General features: G+C 39.2%; 1 protein-coding gene across 3 annotated transcripts in view; it reads right to left on the bottom strand.

Moving 5' to 3' along the window:
• Positions 1-555: 555 nt before the first annotated feature.
• The window catches only part of C4bpa (complement component 4 binding protein, alpha), a 28260-nt gene continuing 11082 nt past the window's right edge, over positions 556-17733 (bottom strand). For 2 of the 3 annotated variants that reach the window (XM_013502874.1, XM_013502872.1), the window contains exons 5-12: positions 16116-16201; positions 15757-15951; positions 13472-13654; positions 8738-8932; positions 6671-6859; positions 2493-2660; positions 1312-1487; positions 556-983 (exon numbers count right to left, since the gene is read on the bottom strand). In XM_013502874.1, coding sequence (XP_013358328.1) covers positions 804-983; positions 1312-1487; positions 2493-2660; positions 6671-6859; positions 8738-8932; positions 13472-13654; positions 15757-15951; positions 16116-16201 — 1372 coding nt within the window. In that variant the 3' untranslated portion in view covers positions 556-803. The remainder of the gene's footprint in view (positions 984-1311; positions 1488-2492; positions 2661-6670; positions 6860-8737; positions 8933-13471; positions 13655-15756; positions 15952-16115; positions 16202-17733) is intronic. The other variant, XM_005375423.2, reaches the window with a different exon arrangement.

Raw genomic sequence — 17733 nt, 5'->3', positions numbered from 1 at the left:
ATTAGAGTGAGCAAGAGACTCCACAGGAAGTAGGAGTCTGAGGAATTGTTGCCTGGAAAGTGAAGCAAAACCCTCCAGAATACCCAGAGACATACAGGAGATTGGGACAGGGTTTCCTCTCATGTGTGTGACAGCTACTGAAGCCATTTTAGGGTTTAGGGAAATGGTGACCAAACAGAGGGAAGACTTGGGAATGTGCAGGTGGCTGACACGTGGGTTCATTTCTCTGGGCCTAGAGTGAGGAGGTCAGACACAACGCAGGTGCCCTACCATGGAAGGCAACGGTTGTGGTGAGAGTGAGCCTTGTGCGTGCATGAGGGCTCAGAGGAGGTGTGACTCTCTCCAGGGTATAGGGGTATGCTCACATTTAATCTCAACTCTGCGGACATGAGTGACGTGCTTGAGTGGAACTGTGAAGTAAAGGCAGTCCTGAGACTCAGTGATGTGGGCCAGATTTGTTGCAGCCCATACATTAAAGCAAATGTGTTAACTTGATATGATGCATTTAAAACATTCATTTCATAGGGCACTAAATGATCACAAAGACAACATTGATTTTGACATGTAAATTTTGAATTGAAAAATGTATACTTTGCAAGCAGAGCAGCAAATACATGAGCCACAGGTGATCAGTAATTCCATAGTCGCGAAGCACTGCACTTTAACCAGTTATCCTCTCTAGATATTTATTAACATGAATAGAGGTGCAATGTGACAGAAGAATTGCTAAATTGGTCTACCTGGGATTGGAGAAAGCAAGACATCCAAGCATCTTTTTCTCCCTCTTTTGGAAAACATTACAGCTATGGCCCCTGAGTAGACTGCCTTGCCTTGTCTATCTGTAGTTGCAGCAGTTCAATCTCCAAAGACAGCTTATACAGCTGCAAGGCCATCTGTACTTCAGCTGGGCTTGTGAGGCACTGCATGAGCTTTCTGCCTATGGCCACCCGTTCACAGCTTTCCGGTACCTCCTGAAAGAGATGCTGGTGGTGGGTATGGTAGAGAGACTTCTGCTGACCACCCAGCAATAGAATTGTATATTACATGGTCTAGAAATAGGAATCAATACTCCCAGGTCTGTAGAACACTGCTCTGTAAGGGGCTCCATTTTTCCAATACTCAAATGAGAATGGGGAAACCTGCCACTGTTAACACATCAGATTGATTCAAGAAGAAAGAGAGAATTTTTTTGAGGAATTGAGAAGTGATTCTTGACAAATCATATCACCATTACTGGCCAGGACAGAGCTTTGTAGGAGACCACCACATTCATGGCTGACAGCACAAGACTACCTTGGTTTTTCTACTTACCCACTCACACTTGGGCACTTCTGGGTACCAGGTTCTGTTCTCTGAGCAAGTGATAGTTTGGAAACCCTTCACTCCAAAGCCAGAGTCACAGTGAATGGTGACATTTTCTGATTCAATATACTGAGGCTTATTCACAGACAGCTTTCCGTTTTCTATCTTTGGTTTCAGACACTGTGCTACAATGGAAACATATTTTAGGCAATCTATGAAAAAGACACGATAGTAGTCAAAGATAATAATAATAGTGAGTTATATTTAGGCACTGCTTATTATTTTGTCTTTTCTTTCATTTGGATAACAAAATCTTTTTATTGGTCATAATGATCTAAACACTTTACATGACTATCTCAATTATCTCTCACAACCTCTCACTATGAGATGAGAACCACCATTTAATCTCACTTTATCTAGAAGGAAATTTAGATACAGAGAGGGTAAGAAACTCCTCCATTGTCATAACTTGTTTAAATAATATGATTGGATGCTTTTAAAAGTGAATGTGACTCCAGAGTCTCAGCTAGCAAAGTAACTCTCACGGACTGAGTTACTGCAAGATTCTAGGTAGGCGACTTTCCTGTTGCCAATTACTCTTATGTACACGATGGAGAAAATGGTGTCAAATAAATCTGTGTGATTCTGATCTAGTGATACGATTGTTGTATGCATGTAAAAATCACACCCAATCTTGACTCCTTTTGTTCCCACAACTGATTGTCAGACGGAGTCCCCTCAACACACATTATCCCGCCATGCTGGTGATGCCCTGTAAGAGACTTTGATGGAAATAGCTGCCACTCCATAAGGTTTGAAATTGGCCCAGGAGAGTCTGCATGCTTGTAAGGATAAGTTTCCTTGAATATTTTGTATGGGCACACAGGTGTGATGTCCTCATAATGTGATGTCTCAAGACTATTTCTGGAAGTACACACCAGGACGAGGGCCTGAATCAAGAAGGCTGAAATCTGATTGGGAGAAAGAAGTGGAGGGGAGTCATGTTTGTGTGCTTTTGTGTGCATGTGTGTGTGTTTCACAATGGGGTATCATCTGCATATGTTAATTACTTAAAATAAATACACCAAAATAAAATTTTCTGGCTGCCTCTGGCAGAGAAGAGCTTTGCTGTCCATCCTCGAGCAACAGTTCATGGCCATGGTCATGGCCTGAGAAAGGAGCTGAGTTACCTTTACACTTGGGTGCTTCAGATGACCACTGTGAATCCTTGCAGGAGAGGGTGTCTTGTCCAACCAGTTTATAACCTTCATCACATTTATATGAAAATGATGGATCTGAGTAATATGGTGAAACTGCGGTATAATGTCCATGGGTAATTCCAGGAGGCGCATGACAGCCTTGACAATGAGACACAAAAGTGATAGAGTGTGAGCTTGTAGAATGCGTGAAGGAGCACATTTCAGAGTGTATATGGTAATAGAAGGCTTCATTGTGTCCTTCCATCTTCTCTGCCCATAAGATCATCTGTGTTGCCCTCCTGCAAGCCTCAGGCTGAAGAACTAGACAGACTCAAGCTATATACAATAATTATTGCTTTCCTCCAAGACAGCCCATGTTCACCCATGTACAGCTGCACTGGGAAAAGGTGCATAATAATGCAAAGATTAATAGACACGGGCTTAAACTGAATGATATTTGGAACCATCAGTCTCTCCTATTAGCCTACTTGGTGGTCATTTACATTATCCCTGAAAGTAGATAAAATTGGACCCTTGGCCTGTAGGATAAGAATTATCATACACAATAAGGCTAAAAAGAAGAAATTGATATTGCCCACATACTTTCCACCTTCCCTAAGGTAAAGGAAGTTATATATATATATATATAATTTATACATACGTATTATCATATAAATACCCTAAGAGGTAGGAGGAGAATGGAGAAATTAGTATCCCTTTTAAAGAGCTAAATATGTAGAAGTGATCACCTGATCATATCTCAATGAAATTCTCTGGTCTACTGAAAAGTTAGAAGGGTTTGGGAAAATTAAACTACTCCATTAAAAACTAAATCATATGTCAGTCCCTATCACAGCCTGTGTACCAGAAGTGATATCTTTGCTAGAGCAGATTAATGTGACCTCAGGTAAACAAGGCCACTGATTTAACAAGTCCCACTTCTGTCCCCGTTGGGGGACATTCTAGATTTAAATCATAACATCTACCTATATACACTTCTACTCATTTGGAAGACTTCCTCTCACTACTACCTTTTGAAATCACCCGTGGCTGGGCTTTAATACATCTTCCACTAGCTTGTTCTCTTGCACACATAGTAAAAATTCTTGTCCATGAACAAAACTTGGTCTTTTCCATGCACTGTCAGTTGGTTACAATGGAAACTTACCCATGTAAACATTACAGTGAGCTAAGGGAAAGCCACCCATTTGACAACAGCTGATCACAAGCAGAGATTGGGGATCTTGTTGTGCTTTTAGTCTGTGCCACCTGGACCTGCTCCTTCTCAATCCCAGATGTACCATTTTCAATTTACAATGGATTATTGCCAGGCTGACTTTATAATTTGATGTATCTAACAGAAGCAGCTCACAATGAAGGATTTTGGACACAGTCTCTTAATGACCCAAGAGCAGGAGCTTTGTCTCCATCAAGACAAGGTAAAATAAAAGGAGTTATATTCCAAATATTCTATAGGTCTCTGATGCAATGCCTGGCCTTGCTTCATGGTCTCAAGGGTCTGTGGTATGATTGTCACATTGACTTTCGCATCTTCTCCTATTGTAGCCACCTGCAATACACTAGGCTCTGCACAACACTCACACTTAAAAACAGGGATGATTTCAACATAGACTGGACCTAGACCTCCAACACAGCCCTTTTCTAACAGGAACCCCTTTTGAACCTGGCAATCTTCTGTGGCACCTAGTATACGGTTTGGGACAGTATTCCCAAATACAGATTATGCTGCTTCTAGAATCTGAAAAGTTCAATTAGATGGTAGGCTTTCTTCTTTGTAGTGGGGTGTAAAATTTGCAATAATTCAACTTTAGTTTGGATATGATATCCTAGTATTCCCTGGACCTTGGACCTATAAAAATTTCAATGTAACAACTGCTGAATATTTATCTTCCTCACTCTGGGGCACCATCATGCTAACTACTTTCTGTTCATTCAGTAGAATTAGCACAATTCCTTTGATATATTGAATCAAGTTGATATCCTGTAGATATCCAAAGTGTCACCATATCTTCAGATTCAATTATGCCAAGGCAACAGTGCCAAACTGAAAATGTATACACTTGGCCTTCATGTGCTTGCAAACTGCTCCTGACCATGCTGCACAGTGGCAGAGAAGGCTTTTGTTGGGCAGAAGGACTCTATTGGCAGTTGGGCAACATACTGTGTGTGTTACACTTTGACACAAAATTTGTCTACATTTTGCTCATGTCCTGTGATTTTTGTGGGACACTGAGGTAAAGGGGAGTATACTAGTTAATCTGGCAGAGGAAACTTCAAGGCAGCTCAATGATGACCCAATGGTATAGCTTTCAACCAGCTCTACATTGAGAATCGAAATCAAATAACACAGCTGAGCAATTTTAAAAGTTTTGAGGAGAGCCTCAAAATTCGGTTTCGGCCCAGGACTGATTGGTTGCTAAAAAGACTAGCATTTTAAAAAGCCAGTTACTTTGAGTCAATGTAATAGGAAGGATGCCCTGACAATATCACAGGAAACAGTAAGACCCCATTCCTTGCCCCACAAAAGTGAAAGACTGCTTTGACAAGAGAGCCTAAGGCTGTTCTGCTCTTTCTGGACCATAGAAGGAAATGTTTCCCAAATTCCAGCCATACATGCACTCAGGATCTTTGCCATCATGATCCAAGTGGGGTGCAGCTACTGTTCAAGCTAGCATCAGGCGCTGGATCATCTGCAGGGTGCTGCTTTTACAGGCATGCACAATGTAAGAGTTGTGGGTTCAGGGAGGGTTACACCCTGATTTCAGAAAAAGGCCTAAGGAACCAGGAAGGTGCCCCTAAGAGGGCAGTGTGGGAAGCTGTGAGAGCGAAGTCAAAAGTGCAAGTGAGACACCAGTGAGTTGGAGAAGTCAGGAATGTGGAATACTTCAGAAAGTTGAAGGCAGTGAGTGGAGCCACCCCAAGAGAGAAGCCATGGGGGCTGGAGCCAGCAATGCTGTTGGCAGCCATCCGAGCCCTGTGGATTTCACATCTTGTTGCCCCAACTTTCCCCAGGTCCTGGACACAAATCTGTTTTAAACATACTTAATGTTTGCCTGCAGGGCTTTGTTCTTGCTTTGGTCATTCCTTTTTATCTATGTACTTCTCCCTTTTAGAACAGGATGTTTACCCTGTGCAATTATGTGTGGGCACTGGTTAACCTTCTTTTTTATTTTTATAGGAGCTCATAGGTAAGATTTTGCCCTAAATCTCAGAGGAAACTTTAGACTTGAGCCTTTTAGCATTGCGGATACTATTAAGAATTTGGTAGCTCTTACAGGTGGACTAAAGACATTTTGTATAGAGATATGTGTATGCGACTTTTGGGGCACAAGGGCAGAATATTATAGTGTACATTTAGATGTACCCCAAGAGCCTCATGTGTTCAGAAGCTGCACTTTTGGAAGTGGTTGAATTATGGTATACAATACAGCTGACTTGCTGTTGGGAGAGCCATTCTTGTCAGAGCAAATGGGTCACTGGAGATGGAACCTAAAAGAGTGTCTTTCCCTCTCTTGCTAATCTCCTTGCTCTCTGGCAACCATAACACAGCAGCCTTCCTTCTGCTCTAGTCTTCTGCCACACAGTTTCTGTGTCTAAGCAGACCAAACATGGATAGTGAGCCAAAAAAACCTTACCTCTTTCAAATTGTGAGTGTTGGGCATTGTGTCCCAGTGATGAGGAAGGTGACTAAGATATTTGCACTGGAGAGAAAGGCACTTCACAATGGGAAGGAAGACCTACTGTAAAGTTCAGAGGCAGCAGGAGAGTGCTGTCTAAGGAAGAAGAAAGAATAAGCTCAGGAAGGCAGGTATAGAAAGATGTGGGCAGGTCATATTCTGTAGGTTAAGACATATGGAGGAGAGGTAAGGGAAGAAAGAATAAGTACAAAGAAACAAACAGCAGTAGCTGAAAACCAGCTTTTCTATTAGTTGTGATCTACACTCAAAATTCACTGACTCAGAAAAGAGGTAAAGGGGAAGGCTAAGAGAACAGGAACAAAGCATGAAGTCAGGAAAGAAAAACTGCATCTACTCCAAGAGTCATGCAGGATATATAAAGTCTTTTCCTAATTTTAAACTTTGTCCTAATAATCTCCATCACAGTGATATGAAAATCTTCCCAAATAACACAGTTCTAGTTGCCCTTACCTTGAGCACATAATGGTGTGCGGGGTCTCCATGTGCCATCTGACTGGCATGTAGCTGAATGGCTTTGTATTTCGCCATCACATCTATAGCGAAATACGTCATTATAGGAAAAAGGACAGTCAATGGTAAAAGCATATTTTGCATCAATGCTTCTACCATTCTTCACCTCTGGAGTTGGACAACATACCTCTAAAAATAAAAAGTGAGGATCCTGGTTAGTAAAACCAACATGAGGAAGCTCTCATAACTAATGATCTCAGGTCCGCCCTTGAAGGTCTCAACCACTGAACAGTGGTCAGGAAAACAGAAAAGGGGCCCAAAGCAGCTCACTCTGTGTTACCCATCCCTGACTGCTGGAGAAATCTAGTCCAGTCATTTTTCTCCAATTAGGCATTTTCGCTGGAAGCCTCCACTGGAAAGCTGTAGCACACCCATACTAAAATGTAAATTTTCACTATTATTCAAGAAAAATGATCACATCCATTTCCTGTGGCTTCACTGGACTTGCACCATGATTAAGCTTTCTACTACCATATGCTTCTTCAGTTACAAGGAAAAGGAAAGTTCTCAACTGCATATCCACCTGACAGCTAGTACATAAAAATAGATGTAAATTGTTGCTATGGCCAGGATTTTTCTTGCTTGATACAAAATTTAGAGAAATAGCTATCCAGTTTCCTCCATTTTTAAGACAAGAGATGATAAAGGGATGCAATTTTTCATTCATTAGCAGAAATACCTTACAGTGTTGGTTGATATTGTCTGATGTAAGGCAAAATATCAGAACAGAATAAAATATGCTATTCTCCATATAAGAAGCTTGCCTGGCACTGCAATAAAGACTTATAAGCATACTGAGATACAGTCAGTGCCCAGTTTTTATATGAAAGATAGTCAGTGCTCATTTTTATATCCATGTGATTTTTAAACTGAAACAACAATATTTGTGCAATGCTTTGTAGTGTAGAATACACAAATATGTAAGTCATGAGTCTAATAATTAATCAGATTGTACATTTGAATACCATTTCACTCTGCTACTTAAATGGTTAAGAATATGCTTTAGTATATAATTAAATCAATAACATTATTTTGAGTGAAGTGAATATAGCTAAAAATAAGTTTTTAAACATCTACAAGCAACACCTTGTTAAGCAGGTGACAGCCATAAGTTTTGTTAAAGATACTTTCGATTCAGTCTTTTTACTAAAACTTTTCGTTCTATTTCTCCAACATGGGTCTGAATAACTGCAATGAAATCATGTTGAGTTTTAATATGAAATCATCTGACTAGTTGATCTAAAATATCACTGCTCGTCATTTCTGTATTTCACACATTTTTCAAAGTCTAATCTGGAGCCTAAATTTCCCTGTAATCTGGATCTCAGTGTTTTACCCTCTGAAACGTGAAGGTTCAGTTAGATGGGCAGGAGGAGCACTTTCTCCCTTTCTTTCATGTTCATTGAGGTCCATAACACAACGTCCACTTACTCTGCAGCCCCTTACTCTTCCCACAAGCAGAGAAGCAAAACTGGGAATTTCCTCTTCCATTCTGAGGTGAAAACCCCATGGCAGGAGTCAGGACCTGTCTTGTAAAAGCTGGTGACAAGCCTACAGTCTCGTGTCTCAGGAGACACGAGGCACAGGTCAACTTGCAGTTGGTTGAGTTCATGATGGTTTCACAGGCTTTCCTTCTGCTGTGTGGCCTACAGTTTACTTTGGGGAGGCTTGAGAGCTATAGGAAAGCTCAGACTCTGACAGTGGTTGACCTGTAGTCTGCATTCTATCTTTCCCAGTCCTGAAGCTAACACTCAACCTGCATACTGTTTGACTTCTGTGCATATTTCTCAATTGATTCTAAACTGGCCCAAGGGAAGGTCATGCTTTCTTGATACCTCAAACTCCAAGTCTCCTATGGTCCCTTTTTGTGACAAGAGTTCACTATGCCTGGAATAGTGTACTCGAAATTTATCTTGAGGGATAAAACTTATGTAATTTAAGGTAGAGAATCCTACCACACATGAGGCATTGAATATGCAAAAATATTTTTAAAACAAAACAACTCACTCTTGCACCCTTTGGCTGGGCTCCATTTGAAATCACTCTGGCAAGTCACAGTTGTAAGCTCATATGTAGCAGGTTTGTAGCCAGGATGACAGTAGTACCTGAACACTGTTCCAGGTGAATACACTTCCCCTTTTCTTGGCCTCCTAAATCCATCCCAGTAAGCATTTGGAACTTCTGGTAAGTCAATGCAACTATCTGCTCACACAGAACAAGAGGAAAGGGCAGTGTTAATGGGACTGCACCACAGTCAATGACCCTGTCCCATCAAGTGCTCATTCATTTAGAAGCTACCTTTCAATGGCTGGTGAATGAACCACACCAGAAAACACAGATGGCATTTGCCCCACCATTCCACCCCAGCTGCTGATTCAAACGATGTGGAAACAAAATACCGATATCTACTAAGTTGGATGTTTATTACATTTTATCTGCAAACATTTGAACAGTATAAGGAATTCAATGGTTCTGAGGTATATTCACAGAATTTTACAGCCATCACCACTATCTAATCTCAGGGTATTTTTAGCACCTCAAAAAGAAAGCCTATATTTTTACCAGCAGTCACTCTCAATTCCCACTTCTTCTTAGGTCTTGGCAACGATTAACTTATTTTTTTCTCTCTTTGGATTTCCTTATTCTATACATTTCAAATAAATGCAATCATATCAGTAGTTCTTTTGGGGGGGTCTATCTTCTTTTACTTAATGTAATAATGTTTTCAAGGTTCATCCATGTTGTATCATATATTGGTACTTCATTCTTATTGCCAAGTGATATTCTATTGCATAATTACACCACTTTTAATTTTGTCTGTTACTAAATTTATGATCATATTATGGATGCTGCTGCTATGAACCTTCATGTAAAAATTTTTATGTGGACATCTATCTTCATTTCTCTGGGACTGATACCCAGGAGGGTAATTGCTCAATCATATGATAACTATATGATTTTGCTTTAGAGGAACTGTCAAAACCATTGTACAAAATTGTTGTAGTAATTTATATTCCCATTAGCAGTGTATGAGAGTTCTAGTATTTCCACAAATGTTGGTGAAGATGTGTATCTTGTTTTTATTATAACAATTGGGATGGATGTGCAGTGGTTTCTAGAAGACAGTTTTTACAAACAATAATGGAGAAAATTATTTAGGCTGAGAGTGAGTGATACCAGGTAGTCTCTGAGTTTATATAGGAAATAATGAGCACCTGAAAAAGTTGTTGCATGGGTAATTTAAAAAGAAAATGCACAATCATCCTTTCATATCTGTAAGGATTTGTCCCAAGACCCTCACAGATGTCCAAATCTGTAGATGCTCAAGTCCCTAAAATAAACAGTGTAGTATTTACATAAAACCTACACACATCATCACAAATACTGCAAATCAGCTCTTGATTACCTACATGCAATGTAAATGGCATATAAATAATTTTTACACTGTATTGTTTACAGAAGTTATAAGCAAAAATTCTGTAGGTATTCAGAATAAACACAAATTTTTAATTTGCCCTCCTAGGTTTCAGTCTTGTTTTATTCCAACAACAGACATCAATTTTTTCAAGTGCTTTCCATCTGCAGCTGGTGAAATCCCAAGAGTTGAAATCTGCAGCTACAGACTGCACAAAAACAATGTATATATAAATCATTATTAAGTCTACAATAGAAATACAGTATGTTTGACAGTGATAGTACAAGGGAGGTAGGTCTGAATGAAGCTATACTGGAGAATGAAAACATCAGATAATAATCTGAATCCACAGGGAGAAATAAAGAGACCTTGAAGTGGTGAAGAACCAGTTCAATGTAATCAACTCTATAAATAATACTTGCTCTTCTTTTTTCTCTAAGCCACCATAAAAAACATGAAACATAAAAATTATAATAATAATTATAATAATAACTAGAATAATGTGGTATTTCTAATAAACATAGATATGAAATGTTTTACTGGATGCTTAGCTGATTTTTTTTCCTTCTGCACATTGAATCTGTCATCTCACTGTCATCTAACCCCATTGTTTATGATGATAAGTCAGCTGTTAATCTTACAGAGGTCATTACACATGATGTGCTGTTTTTCTCTTGCAGCGTTCTAGATTGTGTCTTTAGCTGAGACTTTGAATATTTTAACTATGATGAATCTATATCTGGATCATTTTGCATTTATTGTACTTAAGTTTAGTGAGCTTCCTGAATGTATAAATTATTATTTTGTCAACTTTGGGAAATTTTCAGTCATTTTTCTTTAATAGTTTTTTAATTTTGATAATGTCTTCTTTTCTCTACTGTCACTATGCATACGTTGGTACACTTAATAAATTATGTCCTATTCCTTGTACTTTTCCCATTTTTCCTTATTTTTTTTCTATATACTCCAAATTATGTCTTCTTAATCAATCTATCTTCAAATTCATTGTTTCTTTCTTCAGTCAACCCAGATCTACTCTTGAACTTCTCTAGCGAATTTTTCATTTTATTTATTGTGCTTTTCAACTCTAGAATGTGTACTTGATTTTCAATTAGTTTCTATTTTTATTGATATTTTCTGTTTGGTGAGGCATTGTGAAAATACCTTACATTTCAAAAAACTGTTTCCTTTAGTTCTTGAATATATTTATACTAGCTGCGTTGAACTTCTTTTCTACTAAATCCAACCTATGGGCCTCCTCAAAGGAAGTTTCTGTTGTTGGTTTATTCTCTCAGTATGGGTGATTTCTGTTTCTTTTCATGTCTGATAATTATTTGTTGAAAACTAGACATGTCCAATAATATATTTTAGCAATTTTGTGTCTAACTCTCCCTCACCAACCTCAGGACCTCTTGTTCTCTTCTTGTTTGCTTGTTTATCTAGTTACTTGACGAAACTAGTTCAGTATGTCTATTTTCCCCTAAAATATGCAACACCAAACGGCATGATTCAGAGAGCACTGCTTTGAGTGTACTCAGTCAGCCTAACTACAAGGAGTAACTGTGCTTTCATTTCCTGTCTCTTTCTCATCAAGCTTTTGGCTGACCTACCTCTGTTATGTTACATTTAACTGTTAGCCTCCAGTAATTGCTATCTCATTGCTCAATTGTTATTTTTTACAACTCCCTGGGTCATAAATTGCTACACAGTCTGATCTAATGAAAGACAGGCCCTTTGGCGGGGACAGGGTATTAACAGTCTTTGAAGATTGCTCCAAACCTACACTGGAAAAACTTCTGTGCTACCGATCAGGAGCTAAGAAAATAAGGAGACTTCTTCACCAGGTCCCCCACCAGCCTCTTTCCCATAGTGTGGAAGCTGTGAACAGGGAGAAGGAGTGCAGTAGGAAACAGTCTGCCACCCAACTGTGCTTGCCTCCAAGTGTATATACATCCCACAGCACAGAGCCATTGGAGATAAAATCTGCCATTACTCACTGATTTTCAAATATACCAACAACACTTCTATTCTTGGAAGCTAGGGAAGATGGGAGAAGCCACTCAGCTGCCTGGCCCACTGGAGCAGCTTTCCTGCGACACAGAGCTGTGCAGGAAATGAGAGCTCAGTTCTCCCAGCTGCTTTACCTGGGTCCTCCCTGTATAGTGGAAATTGGGGTAGAGGAACAGACACCTATGTCTTGCTGCTAGCACCAGTTTACAGCGTGGAACGGTGGAAAATGCACAATGTTCACTGGCTTCCAGCCCTACCCCAAATAACTCTTCTACCTCAAAGAGGTACACTGAGCTGGGGGACATTGGAGCTACCACTTGTGAACCCACAGAAATATTTTCCCAACAAAATGGTGCTATTCCGTGTGGGGTGTAATTCCTAGTTCTAAGGCAGTGGCCTTCTACTGTTTGTGTCACAAATCTCCACAGATTTGCTGAATAAATGCTGCTTAATTTGATATAAGTACAGTGAATGATTTTCTTTGGTAATTTTGACTCGTTTAATATATACGACATCAGGAGTGAGATTTTCCCAACACTTTAGCCAACACTGTTGCAGAAGTCCCCAAAGTAAAGGCTCTTGACACTTTATGAGGGAAAAACTAAGAGTACAAGGCACCAGAGGCTTCTTCCCCTCACCAGCTGTATAATCTCAGGAAGGCCATTGAGCCTCTGTGAATAGTTTCTCTATTTATAAAATGAGGATAATAACAGTGCTCGCAATAGTTTGGAGGGTTTATTGACTTAGTACTTGTTAGGCACTGATACTAACTCCAAAATACCATTATTATTTTCATTGTTATTTTAATAGCCCACATGAATTTATAATTTTAGATTTTCAGAATTGTAACTACTCTATCCAATATTGTGGGGAAAGCTAGGAAAAAGACATTTTTCTCTCAGGACATTTTATTGTTTAACCTTTCAAAATAATGATCAGACTGTAAGTAGAGAATGTTAAACTAAGAGAATGCTCTATCAACTGCCGGGTTATTGTTGGCATAAATATACAACCCACCACATCTGCAATGTTAATGCAGGACCAGAGTGAACATGACTGGGGAAGCTGTACATGGAAGCCTTTTGTGGTGATATCCAACCTTGCAGAGTACACTGAAACCATTCCTTACAACAACAAAATAATAATAACAATAATAATAATAATAATAATAATAATAATAACAATGAAATGTATTTACCTAAATTTAAACTCTAGCTGTGACTCAGAGTAGGTCTAGCCTTATAAGTTGCCTGTGTTATCATTTCTGGGTACCTTTAGATGCCAACCATTGAAATCCCTTCATGGCCCATACTTACTTAACTCACAAACAGGAGGAGAAGGATTCCAGTTGTTATCAGCTTCACAACGGATTAAACTGCTGCCTCTGAGGACAGAACCTTTCTGGCAGCTAAACACAATAGAGTCTTTAAAATTATAGATGGGTCCAAATCCAGAAACAATATTTGCATATTGAATGGTAGGCTGACGACAGATGATTTCTAAAGAATTATTAGAGATGAGAAGTGAATTTTAAAAGATAAATGGAATTTTAAAAGATAAATTACTGCTACTACTAATCCAATTGTGAGTTTAAATGCCTAACATAAGCACATCTCAAATATACACAAGAGAAAACTTTTTTTCTTGCCATATTGGGGTTTGAACCCAGGACCTTAGCCCTGAGCTACATCCCCAGCCCCTTTTTTATTTGGAGACAGGGTCTTGCTAATTTGCTAAATTGCTTATGCTGAGCTCAAACTTTTGATCTTTCTGCCTCAGCCTCCCAAAGTGCTGAGATTACGGGCATGTACTGGCATGCCTGGCTACATTTTCAAATGAATATATAGATATAGATATATATACATAATTTCAGTTTTTAAATGTCTCAATAAAATGAGACCACATCACGTTGGTCCTTATCTGAGATGACTATGAATAACTCCAGGTTACTAATCATTTTTATGCCAAAAGAATCATGCAAAGCCCCCAAAGCTTCCAACGTAATGGTAGAATTCCTTCGATGATTGTGGTTGTGGCTCGGTAGTCGATTGTGTGACGTGATGGTCATGATGAGACGGCCGAAGCATCAGAGACTGTGCCCCCCAGCACAGAACAACCATGCCACACCTCTCACCCTGTCGTCTGGTCACTTATCAACCTGTAGTCCCTCAACTTCTCTCCAGGCCCAATGCCATGGCTGCAGCTGAACCACCTTTATTGCTTGGCTGGATACTGACAGCAAGGTCTACCTTAGTCCAATCCTACTGCTAGAACAAAATTCTTTAGATTGGGTAACTCATAAGTAATAGGAATTTATTTCCTCACATTTCTGGGAAATAAGAAGCCCAGGGCTTGGGCATCAGCAAATTCAGGGTCTGGAAGGGGCTTACTCTCTGCTTCTAGGATGGTGCCTTGGTGTCTTGGTGCCCTGGTTTTGCAGAAGGGATAAATGCTGTGCCCTCATATGAGAGACTAAAAGGACCAGGGCTCTTCCTTCAACTTTTGTTAAAAGGGCATCAATCACTTTCCCAAAAGCCCTACCTCTAACACTGGGTGTTGATTTTACATCTAAACCATAGCAGGTGCCTATTGGTCAAGGTATGTCCCATCTCAAACTATTACCCATCCTGCAGCCAGAGTTATCTTTCTAAGATGCAGTGTATTTGCCATCCTAGTAGAGCCTTTCATCTTCCCTTGACCTTCACACTGAACTCCTGAGAGTGATGTATGAGGCCCTTTTCAACATGATTCTGCTAAACTTTCCAGGCTTAGCTCCTGCCTCTTCTATCCCTTGCAGTCCTGACTCAGTTATTTGGGTCAGGTTAAAATGCTGGGCTCTCTGGTCCCACTGGTTGGATTTCAGGCTGGAGTAAGGCAGAGTAGTAAGTGATACTGAGTGAGCATTAGTAGTAAAGGAAGATGGTTTGGGTTAGCAAATCAGCAATACCACAGTGTATCTTCCAGTTCAATTATTGCTCGCTTGTCTGGTTGGTCTTCCAGATATTAGGAGGTTTTGTTTGTTCTCCAGGAAAATGTGGTTGACATTACAAGTGTTAACTAATATTTCCAGTTCTTTTTTCCTGAATAGACAAAAGATTGCATTCCTCAGTCCTCTGAGGATAGAAAGGGATTGCACATTACTAGTTCTAGATAGAAATATGTGACAGAAAGTGATCTCTGGTCATTTCCAAGCCAAAATTCTTATAACCAGAGTGCAATTTGCCTTTCTCTCTTCCTCTACTGAAAAGCTTGTGAAAGTGCATTTGGATATGGAAGTGCCAGAAGATCAAAACCACCTGGACTGATGAGCTGGTCACTAAGATAACACTTAGGCTACAGCTGGCCTGCAGCATTCCCTGGATATGGGAAAGACTCCTGATGAATAGGAGAAACTTGTACTTTACAAACTAGTGAGAGATATTGGTATGCTCTGCTACTATATTCAAATAGCATGCAATAAATATCTGTTGGCCAAAAAAAATGATTGCTTCAGTGCACTCTCTAGTTCATCTTTAAATTGTTCCATTTCCTCCCAAAAAGTTACTTTACTTTTTAAAAAAAATGAAAATAATTTGAAGCAAAATTCATCGCTATGACTTACTTTTACAGGTTGGAGGGCTTGGGCTCCAGACACCAGCTGTTTTATTCACCACTGTACAAGAAACAGAGGGACTGCCTAAGAGTGAATAGCTGGGATCACAGCTGTAGGTGACTGAGGAGCCATATGTGTAGAGGTCTTCGTCTCCACCACTGTGTTTCCCATTGCTGATGTCTGGAGGGGATTTACACTTAATAACTGAGAGGAGTAAGAAGAAAGAAATATTAGAAAAAGGCCTCATTATAAACCTAAGATTCCTGCAAAGTCATATGAAAAGTACAAACAGTAGTAAATATGCACAGCATTGCTATTCTTAACATAGTTTAACTTTATCATCTAAGTCAGAAAAAAAAACTACTTACTTTCACACACTGGAAAAGGAGCGCTCCAATCAACTCCTTTGTCTTGGATCTCACAAACACTCATGGTTGGGCCAACTAAATGATACCTGAATAAGATAAACAATCAAAGATTTTAACGGAATTTTCCCTACCCTAAATTAATGGGATAAGGGGATTTGAACAAGTAAAATTATTAATCAATATTAAAATGAATAAACAATGTTTTCTTGGATATCACTTCCCACTGAGCACTCCTGTTAGTAAAATTTCATTACTGCAATGAACAGTGTGTGTTTGTTCCTTTGTCCTTTTGCTCTTTACCCCCGGACTGAGCATCTGGCAGGTGTCAGGCCTGAGCAGGACCTAAACTGCTCACATTAATGTGTTGTGCTGCTTTCTCTGATTGACGGTGTCAGCAGCATTACCGACTGAAACCTTCATGGTCTCTACATCGAAGCCATTTCTGACTCACAGGCGCCTTTCTTACTTCTATGCATTAACTCTCTATACAACACTCCCATTTTATGGCTCTCACGAGTTCTAACCTTTCCTCCACTTGATTTCCTTCTGTATCTTATAACAGAAAAAAAGGCATCTCCAGTATGACCTCACACTGAGGCATCATCAAGAAATAAACTTGCAGGGTGATGTAACACTAACGTTAATATCCTCTTTAACAATCTAAAAGTCCCTGGAATTTATTGAATAATAATTTAAAGGTGTTAACTTTAATAAAGTAAGATTTGCTAGAAGTAAGCCTTTCTTTACTGTTATGTTTCTTTTTTTATGTTTCTTTAAAATGTAACTTCTCTAACCTGGTGAATAGTTTTTTTCGACTACTTTAAGAGCAACTTAGTGTTGCAATAGCACCACAGTTTTGAATCTTCTCAGTTGCTCCTTTGGAAGCCATCCACAGTAGGGGACCTGGGATAAAGCTGAAAAACCAGTGAAAATAAAGCAACAGCAGGAAAAAATCATGGAAAAATAATAGATATAGATGGAAAGTACAGGAGAATCCTTGAATGCTTTATTGTAGAATAAGATAGCTATTTAAAGATATACAAGTAAATGATATTGAAATAATACTTTATATGTTAAAGGTGCACGTCACATAGCAATAAAATTAGACCAGATGGCCTTTACCAAGGCAATTAAGAATAAAATTATTAGATTTCAAAGATAATGAATAATTACCTTTAGACAGCCAAAGTCCAAGCTGTGTATAAGAAAAGGAAATTGAGGCTGACATCAGCATGTCCTATGGCATCATTCACCAGCAAAAGATACTATTTCAGTACCTCTCAGATAGCTGTAAAATGGATGTGCTTCATAGCAAACCTCATTATCTTTTAACTTTTCATTATTTCTTAAGTATCTCTATCTCTTAGTTCCTCAGATTTGAACCTGCAAGAGCTTACAGGATAATTTTCACTTAATTTGTTTGATTGGGGGGGGGCTTTGATGTATTCTGTTGTTTCTTTTTTAGGAAATTACTACTATGCAAAGTACAGCCAACTGAGAGACTACAATGGTAAATTTAGCCACAAACAAAAACTGGTACTGAACATTGAACATGTAGATCAAGGACAACAACCAAAATGGGGCTAAGAGTTATTGAGTGAAATATAAATGTTTTATA

This window comes from Chinchilla lanigera, unplaced genomic scaffold, assembly GCF_000276665.1.
Source record: "Chinchilla lanigera isolate Chin_1 unplaced genomic scaffold, ChiLan1.0 scaffold00005, whole genome shotgun sequence".
Taxonomy (NCBI): Eukaryota; Metazoa; Chordata; class Mammalia; order Rodentia; family Chinchillidae; genus Chinchilla; species Chinchilla lanigera.
Note: the sequence above shows the minus strand (reverse complement) of the source record. Positions and strands in the feature narration are given on the sequence as shown.